Raw genomic sequence first — 25699 nt, 5'->3', positions numbered from 1 at the left:
CCTCTTGAGAGTCTGTTGATTGAAAGTCTTGGCTGTCATGAATTTGATTCTTTCACAGAAGTAGATTTTTCATGACAGATGTTACATAGGCCATGATTTAAAGAGCGTGCTTATCAGTCGGAGAACTTTTCATTACCAGTAGACAAGGCTCTTTTAGGATTCACGCGATCTTGTTGCCCAGTGCAGCAGTGCGTGGCCATGGCAGAGAGATCATCTGCTTCACTAGTGCAGGAAAACCAGAGGTGTTGTAGGTATAGCATGCCTAAGAGTATGGAGGTTTCTTCAAGAACAGTTTTTTCTTAGCCATTCTTATTTCACCTTTTTTTGTACATTGAGATTTTTTTCAATACAAGTTTTTGAGATTATAATCAAATTATATGATGATGGTGTATGTATGTAAATACAACTGTCGGATATGTTATTAGTGCTGACCGTTTGGTATTGGATAACCAATTGCGCTCTTCCCTGGGGAAGACTGTTTCCGCCCTCTCAGCACTCCTTAGTTGCCAGTAGATCTTTATCTAGGGCTGAGGCCTGGTGAGCCCCGCTTCCATGCTAATATGTCTGCTGTCCTCCTTGCTCAGCCCATGACTGAGCAGTTACCTTGATGAGACTTTATGGGTGTAGCTTCTGACATTCCTAGAAGATACAATCTCTCAGCAAAGTCCCTGGTCCTCTGGCTTTTAGAATCTTTCTGCCCCTCTTCAGCAATGTTCCCCGAGCCTTAGGTGCAGGAGTTGTGTTATGGATGTCTCAATTGGGACTAGGCTCCACAATTCTGCATTTTCATTGGTTATGGTTTTCTGTAGTGGTCTCCTGTTGGAAAGAGAAATTTCCTTGATGAGGGGTGAAGACTACACTTATCTATTGGTATAAAGATAAATATTTAGAATATAGTTAGGGATTGTACTGATTTAGTAAATTAGTGGTTGTAGGTTCTTTTCCAAGATCCGTGGCTTCCTTGGTGTCCCAGATAGTTGGCTAGGTTTTCTCTTCCCCCATTACCCCCCCCCCCCTTTCCAGATAGGGTTTCCTCTTTGTAGGCCTGGCTATCCTGGAACTCACTCTGTAGATCACACTGGCCACGAATTCAGAGATCCACCTGCCTCTGCCTCTGCCTCTGCCTCCCAAGTTCTGGGATTAAATGTGTGCACCACCACTGCCCATTAGTTGACTACGTTTCTAGTACCAGACATGGCTTCTCTTTCTTAAAGGGAGCCTCATATATTTTACTTTTTTCTTTTGTCTCTCACTCCCCTTTTGTGATGGTGAGGATTGAGCCTAGGACCTTATACATGGACACACACTAAGCTATATCCTCAGCCCTTGTTAAACTGTATCTGAGATACCTGGTACTTTCATGTTTTATTACATGACCTTTTCATTTGTTTTGGCCGGTATAGACAAAGACTTTCACTTGGGACAAATACCGGGTTTGGAGTTGTCTAGGCTTTTTAAGTTCTGCTGTCACCCATCCTGTGTTTCCTCCCTTCACTTCTTCAGAATTGTCATCTGTCTGAGAGAATGGTGAGATGTTGCGATATGAAAACCACTTGGGAAAGTCTGTCTCATGTTCAAGGATAAGAGTAAAATTCAAGGGTACTTGGAACTTTCCTGTAAATTTTCTGTTTTCAGTCCAGGTCAGGTGCAGGATCCAGGTTGGGTGCAGGAGTCCAGGTCAGGTCCAGGAGTTCAGGATGGTTAGGTGCAGGAGTCCAGGTCAGAAAGTGAGGCCATGTTAATCTGCCAGTGCAAAGACACTGTATTTATTACAACCTGGTAACAATAGTTTGTTTCTCTCTACAGGGGAGGAAAGGGTGTTTGTGGAAGTGACAAGAAGTCTTGGGGAATATTGCAGAGTGGGCCAGAGTGAAAAGACAGCTAGGGAAGTATTTGTGAGAGTGAAATGTGAGGCCTTGAGTGTCTTTTAGCAAAATGTGATACTTGTGTCCTTAGTATAACTGTTCTGGGCCGCAGGCACTCTCCATTCTCTTACCATTTCCCCTGAGTGAAGATGATGGTCTAATGTAAATAGAGCAGCCCACATTGTTAGAGATGTGGTTGGTACATCTGATGTTTAGCTATTGCTTTATAGGGAGACTCCTTAAGTAATTTAGCATCCTACAGTCACATCAGTAGGATTTACTGTACTTAGCTGATGTATAATTAATATACCTAGACAGTGTTTTGGATAAATTATACACGGATTTTTAAAAATTCTACACATTTCCTATCTTTATTCTTTCATTTATTTAGAGAAAAAGAATTTATGAACAGCTGCTGTTGACCAGTCTGTTTTGCTAAATGGTTTATTTGCATTTGAAGCTGCACCTGCTTTAGAAAGCCAGATACAGATAAAAAGCCTTAAGCTATCCCTACCTCAGGAATGCTTCTTTATAGATGATGTGAAGGCCCAGAACAGTGAACTGTTGTGATCAGAATTACACAGTTCATGACAGCATTTAGAGTATAAGCAAGTCCCTTGCCATGTTGTTCAGTTTCTTTTTAGAATATCGTTTGCAAATTCTGAGCTGCAGAAGGAACTTTGAGGCTGTTACTTCTTTCCAGACTCCTAAAAGTTCAGTAATGCTGATGGTTGTTGAAAGGTTCCTCAGTCTTGTCTTTCTTTAAAAATGATCATAAGGAGAACAGGATGAGATTGTGCTTACTGTAAATATAATGCTGTATATTTCCTCACAGTTTTTACAATTTTTGTAAAGCTTTTAAATGTAGAGAAAAAGGAAATCATGACATTTATAGGAAAAGGGTGGACTGGACTGGAAGTTATTATTTTAAGCAAAACAAACCTCATCAGAAATACTTGTTTTCCTCTCAATGTGAAGAACCTAGCTTGGAGGGGTGTGTCTGTGTGTGTCTGTGTGTGTGTGTGTGTGCGTCATCAAGCTAGAAAGGAGACCTTTGTGGGAGAAAGCAATCTCAAGGGAAGATGGACAGGGGAAAGGCAGCTATAGGACATAAATGCAGAAGGAGCTATTTGGGGGAGGGAGATGAATCAATAGGAAGTGCAGTGATTCCTATGTGTGGAAATGCCATAATGGGATACATTATTAACAAAAAATAAATAGTAAAGTAAACCTTAAAAGGTATCACTCATTTATCTAAGGGTCAGCGCGGTAGTGAAATGATGGATACGTTTTAACTTGTTTTCATTACAAGAAAACTTAGCTGAGTATGGTATAGCTGTTTTAATACAACTGAGAAATTCTTCCTGAGAAGTGAGTACTACCTTCTAATAAATATAATTGATTACTCAGAGTGATTTCTTTCTTAAAACATGTGGCACTACCTAATGGAATTTTGCTTGCGAATGCCATGATAATAGCTAACATTTTGTACACTAGCTAAGTCATATGTTTCCCCCTTCTTGTCATTCAGGTTGGGTCTGTGGATTTGCACTTGGGTAATTGTAAACAACTGGAAGTGAATAGTTTTAACATCTGTTTTGTAGTTTTATGTAATGAATTTTACTAGAATTGTCTTTATTATTTTGCTTATATTCTTAACTACGGACCATAAGAAGCTGAAGCAAATTAAGTTCTGGTGCAGAATCTTCTATTTCTTCTTATTTTAAAGGAGGGGGCATTTGGCATGTTGTGAAAAATTTGTGGACTTTGCATAGCTTCTCAAAATACTATGACCAGGCCTTGACATATCAACATGATGCAGATTGGATATACAAGCTAATCATAAAATGTAGCATTGTGTTCTTAATGTCCAAACAGTGCTTTATGTTTTCAATCCTGCAGAGAAGTCCAATAGTTGGACTTCCTATGAAGAAAAATGTTCCAAGAGTGAGATAACTACCGAAGAGAACAAAGACTCATGTCTTCTATTCAGTAAAGCAAAACAAGCATGTTATTCTATTTCCCTGGAAATTATTTACTTGTATAGTTGATACTTTATGAAAGTGTGACAAATTGTCCATATGCAAAGTCACGAGGGTCCCCCCCCCCTGTGTTGTAAGTCACCTTCTGGGGTACTCTTCCCTCCATGCTGTAAGTCACCTCCTGAGATTGGTTCCCGTTTGTTCTTTGCTGTTGGTCAATGCACTTCGGGTTCAGTACTGCAATACATAGTTTACATTATGTAAACTGGCAAAGAAAGAGGGAGAACTCTTAAGAATGCTGATGAGTGCATATTTTGGAATGATTTCCCAAACTTCTGCATTAAAGACACTGTTAATAACTTTATTTAGAGTCACTGCTCTCTCCCTTGTCCTTGAATAATGATAAGTAAAATAAGCATTAATTTTATTTTCTCTTATTAAAGTTTTAAGGAAAAAAACTGAAAAGATTTCAGTCTTCTTTTTCTTTACTTCCAAATTGGTTGTTGGAAAGGTGTGTGCGAAAGTGTGTGTTTTGTGTTTGTGTGCGAAAGTGTGTTGTGTATGTGTGTGTGATGACCTCAGTACCTCAGCTTGTCAAGTTTATAAAATAATAATGCTAACTTTATCATCAAGGGTTTTCATTATTCTCTGAGGAATGGTTCTATAACCTATTAACAGTTTTTTTCTGTTTCATTTATTAAATTCCCCCATGTCATAACCTCATGAAATTTTCTTGATTATTCTTTATTTTAAACCACAGTAAACAAAAAAAATTCTTAGTGTAATTGAATTTCCTGTGGCATCAACTGTCCATGGGATAGAGTGTTCTCTTGCGATGCCTACTATTTTAGCCTATTATCCGGTCCATACATTCATAAAGTTGTGCAATTTTATGCTTTGATAGATTTAAGTCGTTATTTAATTCAAAGTAAAAGATCAAGCTGCCCTAAGTCGCAGTTTCTCTTTGTCGTACTCAAAATCTCCCTGCTGTACTAAGTTATTTTTTTTTCTTTTTCTTTTTGATTGCTGAAATAGAAAATAATGCCTTAAAAAAATAGTTTCTAGTTTCAGGTCAGAGAAACTCAGCGCAAAGTAAGCCTATACAGAAGGAGACGTTTATTGACTAATACAACCTGTAAGCTCAGGTCTGGATCTAAATGCTCAGCAGATGTTAGGGATCTCTTCTTTCCTCTCCTTTTTTTCTTTCTTGCCTATATTTATTTCAGGAAGTTTTCAAGTAGTGGTCAGTTGTGGTCCCAGTACCTTTGGCTTGCATTCTAACTACTTCAGCATGTACCTCCCTTTGAACCAAATGTTCTTGCCAGGGGTTGGAACCCTCTTATTGGCCCGTATATCTGAATCAAAGAACAGGGCCCGGCACTTTGAAACCAGAGAGAGAATGATAGCTTCTGAAAGAAAACTCCACGTAAGGAAAGAACGGTGGCTTGGAATGATCTGCTTCACCCTTGTCTCAAAGATTCTGTAGATCATGTCGCACCTTAAAATAAGAAAATGGAATAATGTTAGAAATCTTAAATATTCTCTGAGGGAAGTACAAAGCAAGATATGCATATAGTGAAGAAAGTAATAAAATTAGCACATAAACACTTCCTAGTGTCCACTCACTTAGATTAATAACTCATTAGACTAATTTCAAGTCCTCCTCAGAACAGATTACCTCATTCTTGATGACACCTAAATAGAACTGCAGTTTAAAGTTTAATTCAAGTCCTTATGGAAATGTGAAACCATCTTAATTTTTTAGCCATTGAAGAAAGATAGTCACATTAAGATTATTAAGCAGTAGAAAAAGAAGATGAAAGTATAAATGAATGAAACGGGGACACGGCAAACTATTTGGATTACTCATCAAAACACTGTAGAAAATCAGAGCTAGTGTTTTGAGTGGTCTTTAGGGTCAAATCTGGGTTTTGGTAGCTGAATAGATGTGAGATTCAAAGATGAATACTGTAAAATGGATTTAATGTTGTCTTCCTATGTGTGCTTGTGTTTAGCCAGGTAATTAAAACCCAAGCTGGTACATGGAGCTTCAGCCTCTCCTTGCTGCCTAAAGGCCTTTGCATGGTGCAGGGCTTCACTCTGTGCATCCTCACTGCCTCTCAGCAGTGGGCCAGCTCTGGCCACACACTGCACTTGATCTATGTATTATTTACTTGTCCACAGCTCTTTTCAAAAGGACTAAGCATATAAATGCTGTGTTAATCACATTCTACCCATCACCTGGGGAAACCTAAAATGTTGAGAACCATTTATTACTGTGCACAAATGTGTACCAAAAATAGAGGCCAAGAGAAAAATATCTGAACCTCATCAGCTACTAACTTGACAACCCAGTCTTAGTGACTTTCGTTTAGTCTCTTTTAATTAATTTTATTTTAGAGTTTTTGTGATGGGGGTCTCATTATGTGGCCTGGGGATTAACTTTGACCCAGAATGCCTCCACTTCACAATAGCTAGAATTACAGGCATGTTCTACTTGTATGCTTTATACAGCTTAAATTTTTTTAATTTAATCTTTTGACTAGAAATAAATTCATATGGTTTAGAAGTTTATGTTGTTAAACAGCAGCAGCAAGCAGCAGGAGCAACAGCAATGATCCTCATCCATCTCCTTCCTGTCTGCTCTTTCTTCTAACTCACTTGCTATGCTATCTTTTGTTTGTTTGCTTGTTTTTTGAAGCAGGGTTTTTCTGTGTAACAGCTCTAGCTGTCCTGGAACTCATTCTGTAGACTGTGCTGGCCTCGAGCGCACAGAGTTCCACCAGCCTCTGCCTCCTGAGTGCTGGGATGAAAGATGTGCACCACCACTGCCTGGTGCTATGCTGTCTTTTAGCTCCATCACTGACAGTGGCAGCTTGTGTGTCAAAGTTGCTGAATAAGGTGCTCTATGTGCAGTTTACATTAAGTTTAACCATTTTTAAACTTAAGGATACTCCTTAGTGCTGATATTCTGTAACAATTCTTCAAATTAGTGTGACTTTACAACCCACTGCAGTATTTTCTTAATATAGAGAAATAAAATTCCACCTCTTCCTGCATTTGCACAACTATGTTTCCATAGCTGTTACTTAGTAGTTGTACATTATTTTGTATTTTTAATATCTTTTGTGTAACTGCACTTACTGTTTTATCCTCATTAGCATTCTATTAAGAAGGTACATTTTATTGTTCTCATTTTCCTAAAGAAACAAATTGAAATTTTGTATTTTGATTATCAGAATTTAAATATAAGTTTTGGTTACTGAGTGTGTGATTTTTTTCTCTCTGTCCAAAATCTTAAATAGCTAATCATGATTTCAGGTTTATATCCATTTTTCTGTTTATTTTTGTTTTTGAGACAGGGTCTCTCTTTGTAGTCCTGGCTGTCATGGAACTCACAGATCCACCAGTTTCTGCCACCTGAGCCCTGAGACTAAAGTTGTGTGCCATCACTTCTGGCTGGTTATATCCATTTTGATACACATATAGAGCAAAGAGATAGACGGAGGGAGAGGAGGGGAACCATAACCCATACTCCTGTACTTGCCAGTCAGCACACTTGTTTTTTTTTTTTTAAGATTTTATTTATTATGTATACAACATTCTGCTTTCATGTATATCTGCACACCAAATCTTATAACAGATGGTTGTGAGCCACCATGTGGTTGCTGGGAATTGAACTCAGGACCTCTGGAAAAGCAGTCAGTGCTTTTAACCTCTGAGCCATCTCTCCAACCCCCAAGCACACTTGTTTTATATATTGTTTTAGCTTTTCTATTTTCTGGTCACCCAAAGAGAATGTTGGTATCTAGAGTTCTTAACACAATAGAGGTTTAGATGCCATCGGTAAATTAAAGAATAATACAAATACTTTTTTATGAACATCAAATACTAATTTTTAAAATAATTCTTTTTGTTGGTTGAGACTGGTCCTCACATAGACCAGGCTCTCCTTGAACTCTTTTGATATTGGTTGTACCCAAGTACTGAAATTGCAAATGGTTACTGCCATGCCAAAGCTGCTGTTTATTTTTGATGTTTACTATTTTCCTTATATTTCTAAGTTGCTTTTTTCATAAATTATATTGTGTAGTAGAAAAATTACTCATTAGTGGGTGCATTGTTACATATGTGAGTCATCTTTTTTTTTAAAGAAAAGTCAGATCTTTTAAAATTTATCTTTTAAAGTTTCTCTGTGTGCCTTCTCTCCTCTCTTCCCCTCTCTCTCCCCTCTCTTTCCTCCCTCTCTCCCTCTCTCCCTCTTTCTCTTCTCTCTCCCTTTCCCTGTCTCTTCCTCCCCTCTCTCTTCCCCCTCCCTCTCTTTCCCTTTGTCTCCCTCTCTCCTCTCCTCCTCCCCCCCCCCTCTAGGAATGAGTTTGATCGTCTGGTTCCATCCTGTTTTTTTTTTTTTTTTGATGCCATACATCATGTTCAGTCAGAGTCTCAGGGTCTCTGGTCTGGAACTCACCAAGGTGGCTAGATTTCCTGCCTATAAATCCAGGGATCTGCCTGTCTCTACTTGCCCAGTGCTGAGATTATAAGCACATGCATGGTTTCCTGGTGCATATATATGGGGTCGGCTGGAGAGATGGTTTAGAGCACTTGTTGCTCTTGAAGAGTACCTAGGTTCAATTCCCAACACCCATATGGTTTTTCTTAATCATCTGTAACTCCAGTTCCACGGGATCCAATGCCTTCTGGTTTCTGTGAGCATTAGGCATACCTACGGTGCACATACATATATATGTAGGCAAAGCACTTGCACATATGTACATGGGTTTTGGGTCCTTCATGCTTATAAGGCAAGCACCTTACTGATTTAATCATTGCAGCCTGTGTATGTGTGTATGTGTGTGTGGGGGGGGGGGCAGGGGAGTGTAGATTTTATCTACTTCTGCCTGGCCTGGAACTAATTGTGTAGCCATGGTTTGAACTTAACAGCAGTCCTGCTTCAGCCTCTTCTGTGGTTTGATTACAGGTGTGGGGCACCATACCTGGTTAGGTTTCCCCTTTAAGTACCATATGAAATTATGTCCTTTAAACATTTGCAATAACTTCATTTTTTTTTTAAGCCATATATTTTTTGCTTTCCTAATTTCTTCAAGGACTGGATAGCACAGGGATGCCCTTTAGGGTAGGTGGAGTCTTTCATTGGTACCACCTGCCGGCTCCCAAATAACCACACAGAGTTCTAATATTATAAATGCTCAGTTGATAGCTTAGGATTGTTACTAACTGGGTCTTACAACTTAAATTAACCCATTTCTATTTTAACTTACATGCTGCCATGTGGCTCATGGCTTGTCTGTTACCTCACCTAAAGTCATGCTTCCTCTGCGTCTCCTTAACTCTGCCCTTCATCGTCCCAGTACCCTCTCTGCCCTGAAAATCCTGCCTAGCTATTGGACAGCCAGCTGTGATTATTAAACCAATCAGAAGGCACCTTGGCAAAAGATACGTCAAAACACTGTACAAAAAGATTATTCCATAGCACTTTATTTAGTACATCTCCTAACAGGTTGTTGTATTTGTTTATCATTCTGCTGCATATTCTTTGTTGGGCTCTAAGGTCAGAATCTCATTTTCTACTGCTTTTTCTGCATAAAGGCAGGATATTTCTCTAGCATGCTGACTCTGATATGCTTTTGCTTAGAAAGTAGGTAAGCAGGTTTGTGAAGAGTTGTGCTGGAGTCCGACTTTGTGAGGAACCTTGGGTATAAAAAACAGTGACAGTACAGAGGCCATCAGCTCTTACTTTGGATATGCATTGGTCTTTGCTTATTGGGTTCATAGATTAGAGCAGTATTTAATCTTTGAATAAATGAGGCGTTTAACCACTACATTTTAAGAATATCTGATATTTTCTTTTGCTATTGTTTTCATTAATTCTAATACTGAGTTAGATAGAGAAACTTGGGAATAATCCAGTTATCATAGCAATCTAGTACAATAACTTCAATGAAATTTTTCTTTTAAATTTGACTTACTTTTTTCCCCCTGTTTATTTCTTTTAAACTTGACTTCCCTTTTGTCTTTTCCCATCCACCAGGGAGTAACTATTCCCAGTCAGAGACGCTATGTGTATTACTATAGCTACCTGTTAAAGAACCACCTGGACTACAGACCAGTGGCGCTGTTGTTCCACAAGATGATGTTTGAAACTATTCCAATGTTCAGTGGCGGAACTTGCAGTAAGTTCTTGAAATTCTCATCCTTCTGTGTGTTGGAAAACTTTTGTTAACGTATCAAAATGTGTATGTAAACATTTAGAATTAAAGTGTCAGAATTCATCAGTTCAGTTGTTCAGCTCATTGGCCTAAGAAAACTAAGAATGGTAAATTTGAGTGTTCTTGAAGTAGTTATATGTATGGGAGAGATGTTCTGTGTTACAACCACCAACTGCAGTCTCCGTTCTGACCTAAAAGCTGAAAGACATGCTTACAGGCCAGCATGAGAGTGGCAATGGATCAGGGTCTTGGGACAGGAACCAAGTCCTTCATCTGAGGAAGACAAATGAAGTGCCACCTGGGAGTGGTCAATCATATTTTATACTTAAGAATATATTTTATCTGTATTTACAATGCAGTGTCGTAGTTTCGGATAGATGTCACTCATTAGATGTTTTGCAATTTGTTAGTGATTTTAGTTTTTAGCTGTAAGCTAAGTTATTTAGGTAAATTTATTTGTTCTCTCTAAAATAATTTATGCAGAGAAAATTAATTTCTTGAACTCATCTATCTTTGTCTGATGGATGTGATTACCATGAGTGTGACAACTTTATCAGAGGGCCCAGATTTATTAATATAGCTTGCCAGAAAGTTCTAAGGAGCATCACTGATCATATCAGTATAATTTTAAAAACTTGAGTAAAGGCACAATGAACTATTGAACATGATTGACCTAGGAACCTCATCAGATTTGTAGAAAAGGAAGAAGGATGTAAACTCATGGGCTTCCTATAGTCTGTGTATCAGTATAAGATCCAAACAGATGATGCAGAGGCAGTAAGGAAAAGCTCTGCTCAGGGATCTTAGCAGGTGCTTACACTGGCCCGAGTCTCACTGAGGTTTCTTGTCAGCTCTACTTTGCCTGTCTATGATTCAATTCTGTTTTGCTTGACTTTTGGGCTCACAATATATTCACATCTCTGGACTTAAAATTATTGACTAATAAATTTTTTTCATCTTTTAAATTTTCTAGTTCCCTATTTATATGCTGGGATTTAATACTGTATATTGAAGTTGTATTAAAATATAACTCATGGGGGTTTGTATGCATAAATTATAAATGCTATGCTTGTGAAAGGTTTTGGAAACTATTTCATAGAGAAAGTCTGCCTTTGGAGAACACGTACAGTTTAGATTGGCATTACGTTTGAAGGAAATATTGCTGGCAATAGGAAATGGTTGAACTGCAGTACAACAGACGGAAACCGAGCTGGACAAGAAATGAAGGTGTGGTTAGCTGTTATAGGATCTTGAGTGAGAGATAATAGACTGGAAATATGGGTGTCATGTTGATTTTAGGGAGTTAAGCCATGTTTTAAGGACAATTGTATACTCTATAGAAAGTTGTGATATAGGAGGGGGAAGTAAAACCAGCTATGTGACTTGCCAAATTTTGCTGGAGCAGTGAAATGGGCTTTGTTTGGTTTTTCTTTTGCTGATCTTACTCAGGTGGCTGATTCACAGAAAGGAGATGAAAAGTACATTTGAAATTTGGAGACATAAGTATTATCACTTTGGCTTTAAAGTTGTTTTAAATGTAATGAAAACAAGCTGTTTATGGAAAGCTCTGTAATGGGGCTAGAGGCTTTGTTTCAGGTGCAGTATTTGAGTAGAACCAGAAAGCACAATGCCCTGCACTCCATCCCCACCTTTTATTTATTTATTTATTTATTTTTAAAAAGATGCTTAGTGGTTAAATTCTTAGTGGGTTCAAGTCTAGGTGGGAGATCATATTTGTTCGGGAGAAACATCAGGAACAAGATAGTAACTTAGCCTTTTGGCTGAGTATGCCGTTAAGGTAGGAAAGGGTAAAGAATGAGAAAAGGGAAGAGTGAGGTGGATTCAGGAAGAAGAGGAGCATCGGTGAAACATTAAACTAGTGATGAAAACTAAAAAGTGTTTCTGCAGTTATCAGGAGCTGGCAGCAGTTTTCTTACTTGAATTTTGTCTTACTATTTCTAAGTGAAGGAAAGTTGTGTATGGGTTATAAGTATTAATTAGGATGACCCATGTATTTGTTGGGAAACATTTCTTTAGAACATAGTTAACATATCAAAGGTTATATTTCAGATGTGTACCTTAGAAATCAAAAGAACTTTAATAATATTAGAGTTTTGATTTTAGGACTTCCATCCCAGTGTGAAACTCATTCCAGAGATTATTTTTCTCAGTGGCTTTAGGAAATGCTTCTGTGTATTCATTTCTCAAAAAAACTTTATGCTGTTTTATTGTACAAGGCAACTAAGGGAACTGTCTTAGTCAGTGTTCCATTTCTGTGAAAAGATACCATGACTACAGCAACTCTGAAAAAAGAAAACATTTAATTGGGTATTGCTTACAGTTTCAGAGGTTTAGTTCATTACCAGCATGGCGGTATGCAGACAGATTTGGTGCTGGAGGAGGAGCTGAGGGTTCTACGTATAGATCTGCAGGCATCAGGAAGAGCAGGCACTGGGCCTGGCTTGAGCTTTTGAAACCCAAAGTCTATCCCCAGTGATATACTTCCTCCAATAAGGTCACACCTACTTCAAGGCCACACCTTCTAATCCCTCTCAAGTAGTGCCACTCCCTGATGACTAAGCAGTTAAATATATGTGCCTCTGGGGCCATTCTTATGCAAACTACCACAGAGACCCAGTTAAAAATCACTCAACAGCTCCCCAAAACACACACTCACGCACGCACGCACAAGTGGCAGAGGGGGAGCCCAGAGTCTTGTGTGCTAGGCAGGTATTCCACTACCTAGCCTCCTCCATGTTCCTATTAGTGTGGCCAATTAAGCTCTGCATAGAGTGTTGAACTGTTTTCTGAATCCAAAGTCCCAAAGTTCACGTTCCGCCAACAAGCAGCATGGTCAGACTAATTATTTTTAGTGAAACATTTTTTTCTGTTTTATTAATGTTTTTCTCAATTAGATTCTTTTTTCTTCTTTTTTGCACCCCCCACACTCCCCCTTCCCGCTTCCCCTCTTCCCTTCCACCCTACTCCTTGGGGGGGGGGGGGCTCTCCAATCAGGAGATCTTGTCTTTTTCCCCTTCCTAGACGGATCCATGTGTCTCTCTCTTAGGGTCCTCTTTGTTGCCTGGCTGGTTGTCCTTTCCTTCATGTCTAATATCTACTTATGAGTGAGTACATACTATATTTGTGTGGTACATTTACACAATGGAGTACTACTCAACGTAGAAAAATCTATGACATCTTGAAATTTGCAGGCAACTAGAAAAACTAGATTGCCGGAACTAGAAAAAGCCATCCTGAGTGACATAACCCAGACCCAGAAAGACAAATATAATTAGTGAAACATTTTTTATCTTATTTTTAGGGGAAGTTCTAAGTAATATGGATTTGTAATTAACTTGTCGATTGTTTATTATGACAGTTGGAGATTTATACCTTGGATGCTGTTTAGTTGAAATCCAGATTATACCATCAGTTTTCAAATCCTAAAACCTGTAGTATCTGATTCTGAACTAGTAGAATAATAGTTCCTTAATAAGATTATAAGGCATTTTATTCCAATAATTTTTACCACAACATTGAAACCATGCTTTGTTCATTTGTTTCATGTTAACTTCGTTATTGTATGGAGCTTTGCAAATGTCTTATTGCACTTTGAACCTTTAGTCAAAGAAGTGAAATGTTTGGCAGATTATTGGTGTAATGTTCCTCTCTTTTGGGTGGATTTCATGATAAATGTCTTGTAAATCCATGTTAGGATAAGCCCACGTGCTTTGTTAAGGGTCCCGTTTTCTATGATATGATTGTTGCGTTACTGGTTTTATATGTTGAATACATAGACCTCTATATATTTATTAATTTAGAATAATTTAGAAATTTCACTTAGATTGGTTTAACTTTCACATTTTCTCAGTCATTGGTCATAATAGATTAAAAATTCCTCATCTTGAAAGAAATAATACCTTTTTTTTTTTTTTTTTTTTTAAAAATGAGTTTTTGAGACAGGGTTTCTCAGTGTAACAATTCTGGCTATCCTGGAACTAGTTTAGTAGACTAGGCTGGCCTAGAACTGGGATTAAAGTCATGTGCTACTACCGCCTGGCTAGTATTGATATTTTTCTGTCACATAAGTCCTCTAATTTGAACATATTAGTGTCCTGTTTCTTTCTAGCTGTAAATGAATTTGAGTACATTTTAGAAATAAAATGCAAGAGAGTGGCAGCACATACCTTTATTCCTAGCACCTGGGAAGCAGAGGCAGGTGGATCTCTGTGAACTTACTGTTTATGAAGTAGTAATTGATTTTCCTTGCATTCCTTTACATAAGGTTTCAAAGAGGAGTGATCGCTACTTGGAATGAGTGGTTATGTTTTAAACCAGTTTATTTCTATTGATTTGTTTTAGATCAGCAGTCTGTATGAAGAATTATTTTATGTTTACTTCCATTACTTTGTCATTAAAATAGTTTCTGATAATTTGAATGTTAAAGGCATTTCCTGTGAAATGATCATGTATGTATTTAACCATGTAGATCCTCAGTTTGTGGTCTGCCAGCTAAAGGTGAAGATATATTCCTCCAATTCAGGACCCACACGACGGGAAGACAAGTTCATGTACTTTGAGTTTCCTCAGCCATTGCCTGTGTGTGGTGACATCAAAGTAGAGTTCTTCCACAAGCAGAACAAGATGCTCAAAAAGGTTTGCACTTGAGTTCTATCTGGTAGAAATAGCTGTGCCATGAGTAACCTCAGACCTTTTTCTTAAGGAGATTGAGATACAGTATTTCTTTGCCGCCCACCGAGTTTTGATGGATTTCTTGTTAGGTTTGCACACACCTTGCCTCATCTGTGACATTGATGGAACATGAAAGCAGAGCCTTTGTGGATTTTTGTTTTTGTTTTATTTGTTTTGTTTTGTTCTGTGATCTTACAAATGACACAAGCCTCATTTTACCCAGTTGGGTTTATGTTTCTTGAGACTGGGCTATTTTACATTTTGTTTCCCAAGATTTGCTGAGAGTTTAGTCAGTATTATTTAGTTGAAAGAACCAGCTATGGAGAAGTGATTTAAAAAAAAAAAAAAAGAGCCAGGTGTTGGTGGCACACGCCTTTAATCCCAGCACTCGGGAGCCAGAGGCAGGTGGATTTCTGTGCGTTCGAGGCCAGCCTGGTCTACAAAGTGACTTCTAGAATAGCCAGGACTGTGACACAGAGAAAACAAAAGCAAACAAAGTGAAAAAAAAATATACTTGAACATGTGAGTTCAGAATACTAAGGCTTGAGACACACTTAAGAGAAGGCTGTAATAACCTTAATCTGGAATGTTGCAAATATTTCAAAGAGTCTAAGGTGCACATGTTTCAGAGAAAGACACCAACTTTGTTTAGAATTGACTGACACCTGTAAAACATGAAAGATTTTATATCACCAGAAAGAGGATTTCGTTTTCTCAATTTTTAGATTTTTAAAAAAGTGATAAAAGGAAATTTCACTTATTATAAAACTTTTAAATGTTAAATAGGATCTAAGTAGTTAAAAGTAAGTAAACAAGATCACAAATTACTATTTCTATCATAGACTCAATTTTCTACCTCTAAGAAAGAAAAAAAAAAAGCTAAGTATGAGCCAGTAGTATTTCAAACGTCAGGTATTTAGAAGGCTCTGGTTTTTCCTCCTACCTCCTAGAAGACTCAAGGTTCATATAAAATTGAGTGTGTGTGTGTGTGTGTGTGTGTGTGTGTGTGTGTGTGTGTGTGTGTGTGTGTGTGCTGTGTGTGTGTGTGTGTGTGTGTGTGTACTTGTGCATGCAAATTTTTATTCCTGATTTTCTTTGTTAGTGTTTGATTGTTGGGAGACAGGTTCTCACTTTGTAGCTCAGGCTGGCCCGAACTGGCCCAAACTCACTAAGTAGCCCAGGTTGGCCTCAGATGAAGCAGTCCTTTAGCGTTGACTTCCTAAGTCCTGTGATTATAGGCATGAACCACCATACTTGGCTTTATATTGTTTTTTAAAATAGATAACTCACTCACTCCTTGTACTTTTAGGAATGTGCTGTTTCTTCCTCCAGATCTCAATTGCACATTTATATACATGAAACTGAAGATTGGATATTTATATTTGTATATCTTAGATTACTTTATGTAAATTTGCATTTATCATAGCTTTTCCTGACTTAGTTAAGTGCCTGTTCTGATTTAAATAAAAAAAGTTTCAGAAAATTAGCACACATCAACAAGCTACATTTTGGGAGTTTAAATAATACCCCCCCCCCTTTTTTTTTAAAAGCAAAGTATAGTTGCTAAGTTAACAACTTTGCTGAAGTAACTGAGATCAGTAAGATTTTGAAAAGACTTGTCATGGGCTGGAGAGATGGCTCAGCATTTAGGAGCACTGGTGGTTCTTCCAGAGGACCCAGGTTTGATTCCCAGCACTCTCATGTTGGCTTACAATCATCTGTAACTCCAGTCCCAGGGGATCTGAATTGCTTTCTGGCCTCTGTGGCTTCCAGGCATTCACAGGATGTACATACATACATATCTCCAGGCAAAATATAGTTGCCATATTTCCTTAGGGAGCTTTTACTAACCTTCCTAGGTTTTCTATTGAAGTAAAACACCTGAACTTTTCTTATGTCTACATACATGTAAATTCAAAACATTTTTAAAATCTGGTATTAGAATAGAAAATACTTTACTTAGAATCTTAACATAAAAGATTATATTTTTATCTGAAATTTGAATAAAAGATAACTTAGTTAATAAGAATGTTGACATTCTATGAGTTGTTTGCCTTCACTTAGAATACCAGATTGTACATGATTTATTATGTTGGCTATTTGTAAAATATTTTAAATGAGTAAAATACATCTTTCTTTTTTAGGACAAAATGTTTCACTTTTGGGTAAATACATTCTTCATACCAGGACCAGAGGAAACATCAGAAAAAGTGGAGAATGGAAGTCTCTGTGATCAGGAAATTGACAGTATTTGCAGTATAGAACGTGCAGATAATGACAAAGAATATCTAGTTCTTACCTTAACAAAAAATGATCTGGACAAAGCAAACAAAGACAAGGCCAACCGATACTTTTCTCCCAATTTTAAGGTCAGTTAAAACCATTTTTGGGGTGGGAATGTGTGTTTTATTCTAAGTGTGTAGCTGAAGAACTTGGCTTCACTCATTTAAAACTAAACCTATGTTAGTACCCTTCAGTTTGTAACATTCCTAAGTGGTTGCCTAGCCTTTCCTTTTTCTATTTATTCCTCTACTGGCTCGTGTTCCTTCTCCTCTTTCTTTTCCTCTCCCTCCTCCTCTTCAGCCTTTCCTTTTTCCTTTCTTAATTCTGTTGTATTTGTTTCATTCACATGTAACAAACTTAAACATAGATTACGAGCATAATAATACTCCTAATACTTAAAATAGAGGTAGACAATTATATGTGTTAAGGGAAAATAGCACTACTATTCAGTGCTTTTGGATCTCAAGGTTGTTTTAAGTTTCCTAGAGGATCCTCAAGTTTTAATTTCCTTTCTTTTCTATAAGTTTATATTTCTCTCAACTGTTTTTCTGTTTTCTGGTTTTTTAGGTAGAGTCTTGCTATATAGGAACTGGCATTCCTCCTGCCTCACTTGGCAACCACTTGCTTTTAAGTGTATTTCTCTCTAGTTTTGCTGTTAATATTTCTCTGGCAATGTACCTGAGTGCTTGCCTAACATGGGTGATGACCCGAGTTCAACACCAAGTCCTACAAAAACAATCACTAAAATACAGTATAAAAAGAAAAAGTTATTGTCTATAAAAGCTATTTTCATTGTAACTGAACAAATATATCAAGGTAAGAACTATGGAACATGCAGAAGATGGCCTGGTCAAATGGATGATATGCAAACAGAGGTCTGAATGAAATGGGCAAACTAGCAGCTGTTTAGAAAAAGGAAGAGTAGATGCCAGAACCCTGAGGCAGCAATGAGCTTGATATATTTGAGTGGCCGAAGTCAGTTCCACTGAAAGCCACAAGAGAACCAGTCTTGATATGACAATGTGGAGTGTTTAGTATAGAAAAGGTATAATCTCAGTTTGTCTTTAAACATTCCGTTTACTCCCTTACATTGAGACTGGCTAGGAAACTAGGGAGAGGTTGCGGATGGAGGAAGGGGAATGAGTGGGAAAGGGAGCCCACTGGCAGCAAGTTCCTGCGTACAAGAGGTAGTGTTTGCATGGTCTAAAGTAATGGCAGGGAGGGGTGGTAAAATTAGCAAAATACTTTGAAGGGGGAACTTAAAGCAAATGTTGGTTATGAGAAGCTATAGATAAAGATCCTGTTTAAATCCAGCCTCCAATTCACCAGGTATTGTCCTTTAACATGGTGCCTAGGCTTCTGGGTCTTTGTTCCTTTTCCTTTAAAATGGAAATACTAAGTGAGTTTTACTGTGGCCATGCACACATGGAAAGACTCTTGACCCACTCTTTAGACCATTGTTAGCGTCCTCCATTCTCTATTTAGGTGAGGGTTTTAGGGCTAATAGATCTTGAACACATTATTATCAATCAGTGTTTGTATAGTACTACTAATAAAAAAAATGGTCTCAGATAGAGATAAAACAGAAATGTCTTAGAAACTTAAGGATTTGTAAATTGATTTTTGTGATTGAAAAGCATATGTAGTGAGTTCCTGAGATCATTGCCTTCATTTTGCATTTCTTTTATAGAATTATATAGCTTATGCTTCTTTAAAAATAGTAATTGACGTGTCAGTGCACAGTAGGCAATCTCATGGTCATTTGAAAAGCAGTACTTTTCAAATTCATGTTTGTTACAGTACTTTCAAAGTGAATCTGTGGAAGTAAATGCCTTTGCTAATGTAAAACTCATTGTAACTGTTCATTCTCATCTTAAACTTTCTTTCTCTAGGTGAAATTATACTTTACAAAAACAGTAGAGGAGCCATCAAATCCAGAGGCTAGCAGTTCAACTTCTGTGACACCAGATGTTAGTGACAATGAACCTGATCATTATAGATACTCTGACACCACTGACTCTGATCCAGAGAATGAACCTTTTGATGAAGATCAGCATTCACAAATTACAAAAGTCTGATTTTTTTTTATCAAGAGGGATAAAATACCATGAAAAAAAAAAACTTGAATAAACTGAAATGGACTTTTTTTTTTTTTTTTTTTTAAATGGCAATAGGACATTGTGTCAGATTGCAGTTATAGGAACAATTCTCTTTTCCTGACCAATCTTGTTTTACCCTATACATCCACAGGGTTTGACACTTGTTGTCCAGTTGAAAAAGCTTGTGTAGCTGTGTCATGTATATACCTTTTTGTGTCAAAAGGACATTTAAAATTCAATTAGGATAAATAAAGATGGCACTTTCCCATTTTATTCCAGTTTTATAAAAAGTGGAGACAGACTGATGTGTATACGTAGGAGTTTTCCTTTTCTTTTCTGTCACCAGCTGAAGTGGCTGAAGAGCTCTGACTCCCAGGTTCACGTCCTACCTACCCCTTTGCACTTGTGGCAACAGATAAGTTTGCAGTTGGCTAAGAGATGTTTCTTACAGGGTTTCGCTAAATTCTAATGCATGTACTTGGGTTGAGGGAATGGAGGGGATGCTCAGAAAGGAATATTTTTAGCTGGGCTCTGGACCATATACCATCTCCAGCTACTTACATGTACCTTTCTTTAGCATGCTACAGTTACTAATCTGGACATCCAAGAAATTGGCCGCTGTCACTGCTTGTTGTTTGTGCATTTTTAAGAGCATTATTGGTGCTAGAAAAGGCAGCTAGAGAGATTCAATTTGTATTGGGGTATAGGAATGAACCTTCTACAGCATCTTAAGAATCCACAAATGAAGGGATATAAAAATAACATGGTCATGGATAAGAGACACAGCAACGATGACTTAACCATACAAATGTGGAGGCTATCAACAAAGAATGGGCTGGAAACAGAAAAATTGACAATGATTTATTCAGTATGCTTTCTCAGTTGTAATGACTGCTCCATCTCCTCTGTAATCAAGGCCAGTGCTAAAAGTCAGATGCTATTAGTACCTACATCAGTCAACAACTTACATCTATTTTCATTAATTTTCAATCATATACCCACTGTGGATGCTTCATGTGCTGGCTGCCAGTTTCTTTTTCTCGTTAAATAGAAAACATTGTGTAATTCTTCACAGGAAATTACAATTTGAGATTCATCAGTAAGCGGTTTTTTTCTGTAGAGATGGATGATGCACTTAGTCCAGTAGCTGTCAGATGCCCCACCCTTTTGACCTTACACATTCTATTACAATGAGTTTTGCAGTTTTGCACATTTTTTAAATGTCATTAACTGTTAGGGAATTTTACTTGAATACTGAATACATATAATGTGTATATTAAAAAAGTCATTGTTTGTGTTAAAAAAGGAAATTAGAGTTGCAGTAAATTTTCAGCACTGCACGAATAATAAGGCATTTAAGTTTTTCAGTAGAAATTGTCCTACAGATGCTTTATCGACTTGCTATTGAAAGAGTAGATCTTTTTTAATGTGCAGTGTTGAGTCACTTCTTTATAGTGGTAGAGTTGGGATTAGGGCTTCAATTTTACTGCTTAAATATCATTATATGTTGGATATGCCCAGACTGCATACAATTTAAAGCTCGAGTACAACTACTATTGTAATGGTAATGTGAAGATACTATTAAAGAGGATTCTTTTTTCCTGGGAATTTGGTGTCTTTCAAATTAGACCTTGACCTTGACATTTGAATATCCAGCCATTATATTTCTTAATGGTGTGAAGTCCCATTTTCAATAACTTATTGGTGCTGAAATTGTTCACTAGCTGTGGTCTGACCTAGTTAATTAACAAGTACAGATTGCGTAGGACCCACCAGAGAAGCATTTATAGTTTGATGGTAAGTAGATTAGGCAGAACATCATCTAAAATATTCTTAGAAAATAATGTTGGTGTATTTTCCATACCTCATCAGTTTCACTCAACCAATAAAATTTTTAAAATTGTAACTAAGCTCTTAGGATTTACACATTTATATTTAAACATTGATACATGAATATTGATCGACTGTTGATAAAGTGATAAAGTTAGAGACAACTTTTCCTAAGATCTCACCATTGAAATTTGTATACCACCTTGTCTTTCCTAAAAGCTGAAAGTGGTTGACTAAAATGAGAAGCAGCTATTGGTGTTTTGGAGATAGTGATGAACACTGTTCTTTGTTAGTTTTGGGCACAGCATGCTAAACTATAACTTGTATTGTTCCAATATGTAACACAGAGGGCCAGGTCATGAATAATGACATTACAATGGGCTGTTGCACTGTTAATATTTTTCCTTTGGAATGTGAAGGTCTGAATGAGGGTTTTGATTTTGAATGTTTCAGTGTTTTTGAGAAGCCTTGCTTACATTTTATGGTGTAGTCATTGGAAATGGAAAAATGGCATTATATATATATATATATTATATATATAAATATATATTATACATACTCTCCTTACTTTATTTCAGTTACCATCCCCATAGAATTTGACAAGAATTGCTATGACTGAAAGGTTTTTGAGTCCTAATTAAAACTTTATTTATGACAGTATTCACGATTAGCCTGAAATGCATTCTGTAGGTAATCTCTCCCGTGTTTCTGGAATGCTTTCTTAGACTTTTTGGATGTGCAGCAGCTTATGTGTCTGAAATGACTTGAAGGCATCACCTTTTAAGAAGGCTTACAGCTGGGCCCTGTACCATCCCAAGTCCTCTGTAATTCTTCTTGGACATTTTTGCCATAATTGTAAAAGGGTAGTTGAATTAAATAGCATCACCATTCTTTGCTGTGGCACAGGTTATAAACTTAAGTGGAGTTTACCGGCAGCATCAAATGTTTCAGCTTTAAAAATAAAAGTAGGTTACAAGTTACATGTTTAGTTCTAGAAAATTTGTGCAATATGTTCATAACGATGGCTGTGGTTGCCACAAAGTGCCTCGTTTACCTTTAAATACTGTTAATGTGTCATGCATGCAGATGGAAGGGGTGGAACTGTGCACTAAACCGGGGGCTTTTACTGTAGTATTTGGCAGAGTTGCCTTCTACCTGCCAGTTCAAAAGTTCAATCTGTTTTCATATAGAATATATATATATATATATATATATATATATATATATATATACTAAAACAATTGAGTCTGTAAAACAGCCTTACTCTGGTTCAGCCTCTTCAGATACTCTTGTGCTGTGCAGCAGTGGCTCTGTGTGTAAATGCTATGCACTGAGGATACACAAGTATGACGTGTACAGGATAATGCCTCATGCCAATCAGATGTCCATTTGTTACTGTGTTTGTTAACAACCCTTTATCTTAGTGTTATAAACTCCACTTAAAACTGATTAAAGTCTCATTCTTGTCATTGTGTGGCTGTTTTATTAAATGAGAGTATTTATAATTCAAATTGGTTAAACCCATTGAAATGTCCAGTAATGGGCAGCCAAATATGACTACAAAGTTACTGTAGGTTTTTTCATATTTTTTTTTTCCTCCTAGATATTCTTCAAAGCCGACTATTAGAAAAGCATGGTTTTTGTCAGCTCCGGAGTAGATTTGTATCTGTCTACTCATGGTTAAGAGAAGCTCTTTGAGCCTTAGTTAGTCATCACGTCATAAATTGTTCCAGGCACAGTAAGGAATATTTTAATCTTGAAGAAGTTGAAGGTTTTTGGAAAATGGTGTTTTTTTTTTTTTTTTTTTTAATAAAGCCAGATGTCTAAAGATAGCCCCCGCCCCCCACCCCCATGGGCTTGATGTCTCAGGTCTGTTCTGTTCTGTTCTGTTCTGTGGCTTTCTGCAGTTGGCCATCAGCACATGGTCGGCTTCATCAGGACTCGTCCCATGTGAAGATGGATGTTCAGAATAGTGGGCTCAAATAGGATCTTGTTTCTGATATCCTTAAAGGTTAAAGAGTAAGGCATATCCTTTCAACAGTAAGATAATGTGTAACAATGTAGTTTGTACAGATGTTTTGAAAGTAAGCAGACCACATCACTCTGAAAAATTTTAGGGTTACCTAAAGTTTATAGTTTCTCTGTGACCTTTTTTAGAAAGTAAATTGAGTGATATAACTATAAAAAGAAATTTGAAGATTCACACATTTTTCTTTAGAATTCTTAGGTAGTGTATATGGGCTAAAACTTGAATATAAAAGTATTTTGACTCATGAGATGTTTGAAAACCGGAGTTTCTTGGCACTTTGCTTTTAGATCATGTCCATTCCATTCTACTGTAATTTGAGCTGACTTGGTTCAGTGAATGCCATCACCATTTCCATTGAGAATTTAAAAATCACCAGTGTAACATGCAGGCTTCTGAAAGGCTCCCCAAAAATCAAGACCCATAAGTCCAGCTAACCTACTTCTAAGACACATCAAAAGTAGAGTCTTAAATGGCTTGTGGGTAGTTTTTGTTTAACAGTGCTATTTCGAGGGCAGAGAGAAACGTTGCTGAATGGAAACAATAGTGCCCAGTCCAGTCTGGTGCGGTTGAACAGTACCTTAAATCCCACCCTCAGGTCAATGGAACACTTTTAAAGTAGGAGCCTTAAAAGGCTGATTTTCCTATGGAATTACATTGCAACAGGAAGCCTACTGGTATAGTTCCTTTTAATGTTAGAACACGTTTTTATGGTTATAGTTTGGCTGTTTTCCCATCTTTGAACAGGTATTAGGATGTGGGTGGGTACACTTAGAAAGTGAAGACAGCAGGATAATGTCATCAATAACAGTCCTCTAGCTCCTAATTTAGCTGTTCTGAGAATTCTTTCCCTACATAAGATCATGACAAGTCCCTTGCCTTTGGAGGCATACCCCATGTTATTAAGTATGTTTTAGCGACTAAACAATCATTTTTTTTTTTGTTTACTCATGTACTTTTTTAAACCTAATTTTGTACTGTGTATGTCTCCAAAGCTTCTTAGCTTAATTTTAGGACATGGACACTGATTGGGTCATTTTTAGTACAGCAGGTATGGAATATGTGCATTATAGAGACCTTTCCAGTTCTGTGAGTCTACCTGAATGTTTATTGTTGGCGTGAGGATGGCGAATAAGTAAGCTCAGTTACATTGGTTTAGCAGAGTAAGCTTAATGTGGACATTTCTCTTCAAGAACAATTTCAAAGTAGGGTGTGTGAAGCACTGCATGAGCGGTGACAGTGACCTTTTACTCTATTCCTCTTGTAGTTTGCAAATGGTTGTTCGGTTTAGAGCAAATTTGTATCTAACCCTGCCCCCTAAGTAAAAGCAAGAACTACTACTGATTTATTATCACCCAGCTGTCGATATGTGTGCGCCTGTGACTCGCCTCACATGAGACTCTTAATTGTTCACAAATCACTACCGTTTAGCTCTGAGTGTTTAGTATTGTGGGCTTATAACAAATTCTGACAGTCATTTGAGAATTTTCATGAAACATTTTGCTGAAAGCATTTTATAATTTATAAGAAAATGTGTTATCTTAAGATACTTACGTATATGGGAGACATTAACTGCCATTTTTGAGCATACTGCATTTTAAAATAAAGCTGCATATTTTTAATGAAGTGTTTAACAAGGATTTATATTTTTTGTTTTTTTTTTAAGATTAAAAATAACTTATGTCTTATTGTGTGGGATCTCCTCTGTCACAATGATTAGATTTATGTAGACTAGAGCAAGGCGTGTGTTTCAGCTTATGGTAAAATGCTTCATGTTTAAATGTATTCACTTACTGGCTGTCATGTATGCCTTTGAGATTGTCTGTTTTGTGCAGTTGTCTAAATGATACTCATACACTTAGAAATACCATCTTAGTACCTATTTCTGTCTCCATTAAATTACCCCCATTCTCTACTGAGTTTGCAGGCGTGCACATTTGTGTGTGTGTGTGTTTGTGGGGTGTGTATGGGAGAGTTAGTTTTGTAAGTGCTAGAATAGAAATTTGGTTCAAGCAAAATTTTCTCACTGGGATTCTGCAGTTCATTGTAATAAAATGTTAATCTTGGATGATCTTGAATATTAACGAATTTGTCAGTAGCCTCTTGATGTGTTCATTAATAAGATATATCAAAGTTGTACATTAAACCAAAGTTGGAGTTGTGGAAGTGTTTTTTTATGAAGTTCCGTTTGGCTACCAATGGACATAAGACTAGAAATACCTTCCTGTGGAGAATATTTTTCCTTTAAACAATTAAAAAGGTTCATTATTTTTGATGATTTGTTTCTTAGCTTTTTATTCATCACTCTGCTGTGAATAACAGGTACTTGGAATGTTATTGAGCAAAAGAGGTGCATCCAGTCCTGGGGGAGTTTAGACTCTATGGAGTAAACTACTTCAAAGCTGTGGGGTGTGCTGGGAAGTGTGAGGTGCACATGGTACACTGTGCAGATCTCCAAACAGTCTGTGGCACCCCATATTTCCATCCCTTGAGAGTTTCCATACATCCTGCTTATTAGCACATTCCAGTGGAATAGCCACAAAGTGCTGAGACACTTCCAAGTAAAAGCAGTGAGAAATCCCTATACCATCTCATCTTTTTCTTTCCCTATTGCAGTGACTTGAAGTATGTCCTATTGTACAATGTCATGGCTCTGTCAGCCCAATTCTTGAGATACTACATGGAGTAGAACTCT

The 25699-nt window shown here is 37.3% G+C and overlaps 1 protein-coding gene across 2 annotated transcripts in view; it reads left to right on the top strand.

Moving 5' to 3' along the window:
- The window catches only part of Pten (phosphatase and tensin homolog), a 73045-nt gene extending 47766 nt beyond the window's left edge, over window positions 1-25279 (top strand). The window contains exons 5-8 of one of the 2 annotated variants that reach the window (XM_027406392.2): window positions 9897-10038; window positions 14564-14730; window positions 16911-17135; window positions 18942-25279. In XM_027406392.2, the coding sequence (XP_027262193.1) occupies window positions 9897-10038; window positions 14564-14730; window positions 16911-17135; window positions 18942-19127 (720 nt within the window). In that variant the 3' untranslated portion in view covers window positions 19128-25279. The remainder of the gene's footprint in view (window positions 1-9896; window positions 10039-14563; window positions 14731-16910; window positions 17136-18941) is intronic. The other variant, XM_027406391.2, reaches the window with a different exon arrangement.
- The last annotated feature ends 420 nt before the right edge of the window (window positions 25280-25699 follow it).

This window comes from Cricetulus griseus, chromosome 3 (genome assembly GCF_003668045.3).
Source record: "Cricetulus griseus strain 17A/GY chromosome 3, alternate assembly CriGri-PICRH-1.0, whole genome shotgun sequence".
Lineage (NCBI taxonomy): Eukaryota > Metazoa > Chordata > Mammalia > Rodentia > Cricetidae > Cricetulus > Cricetulus griseus.
This window is presented reverse-complemented; position numbering and strand designations above follow the sequence as displayed.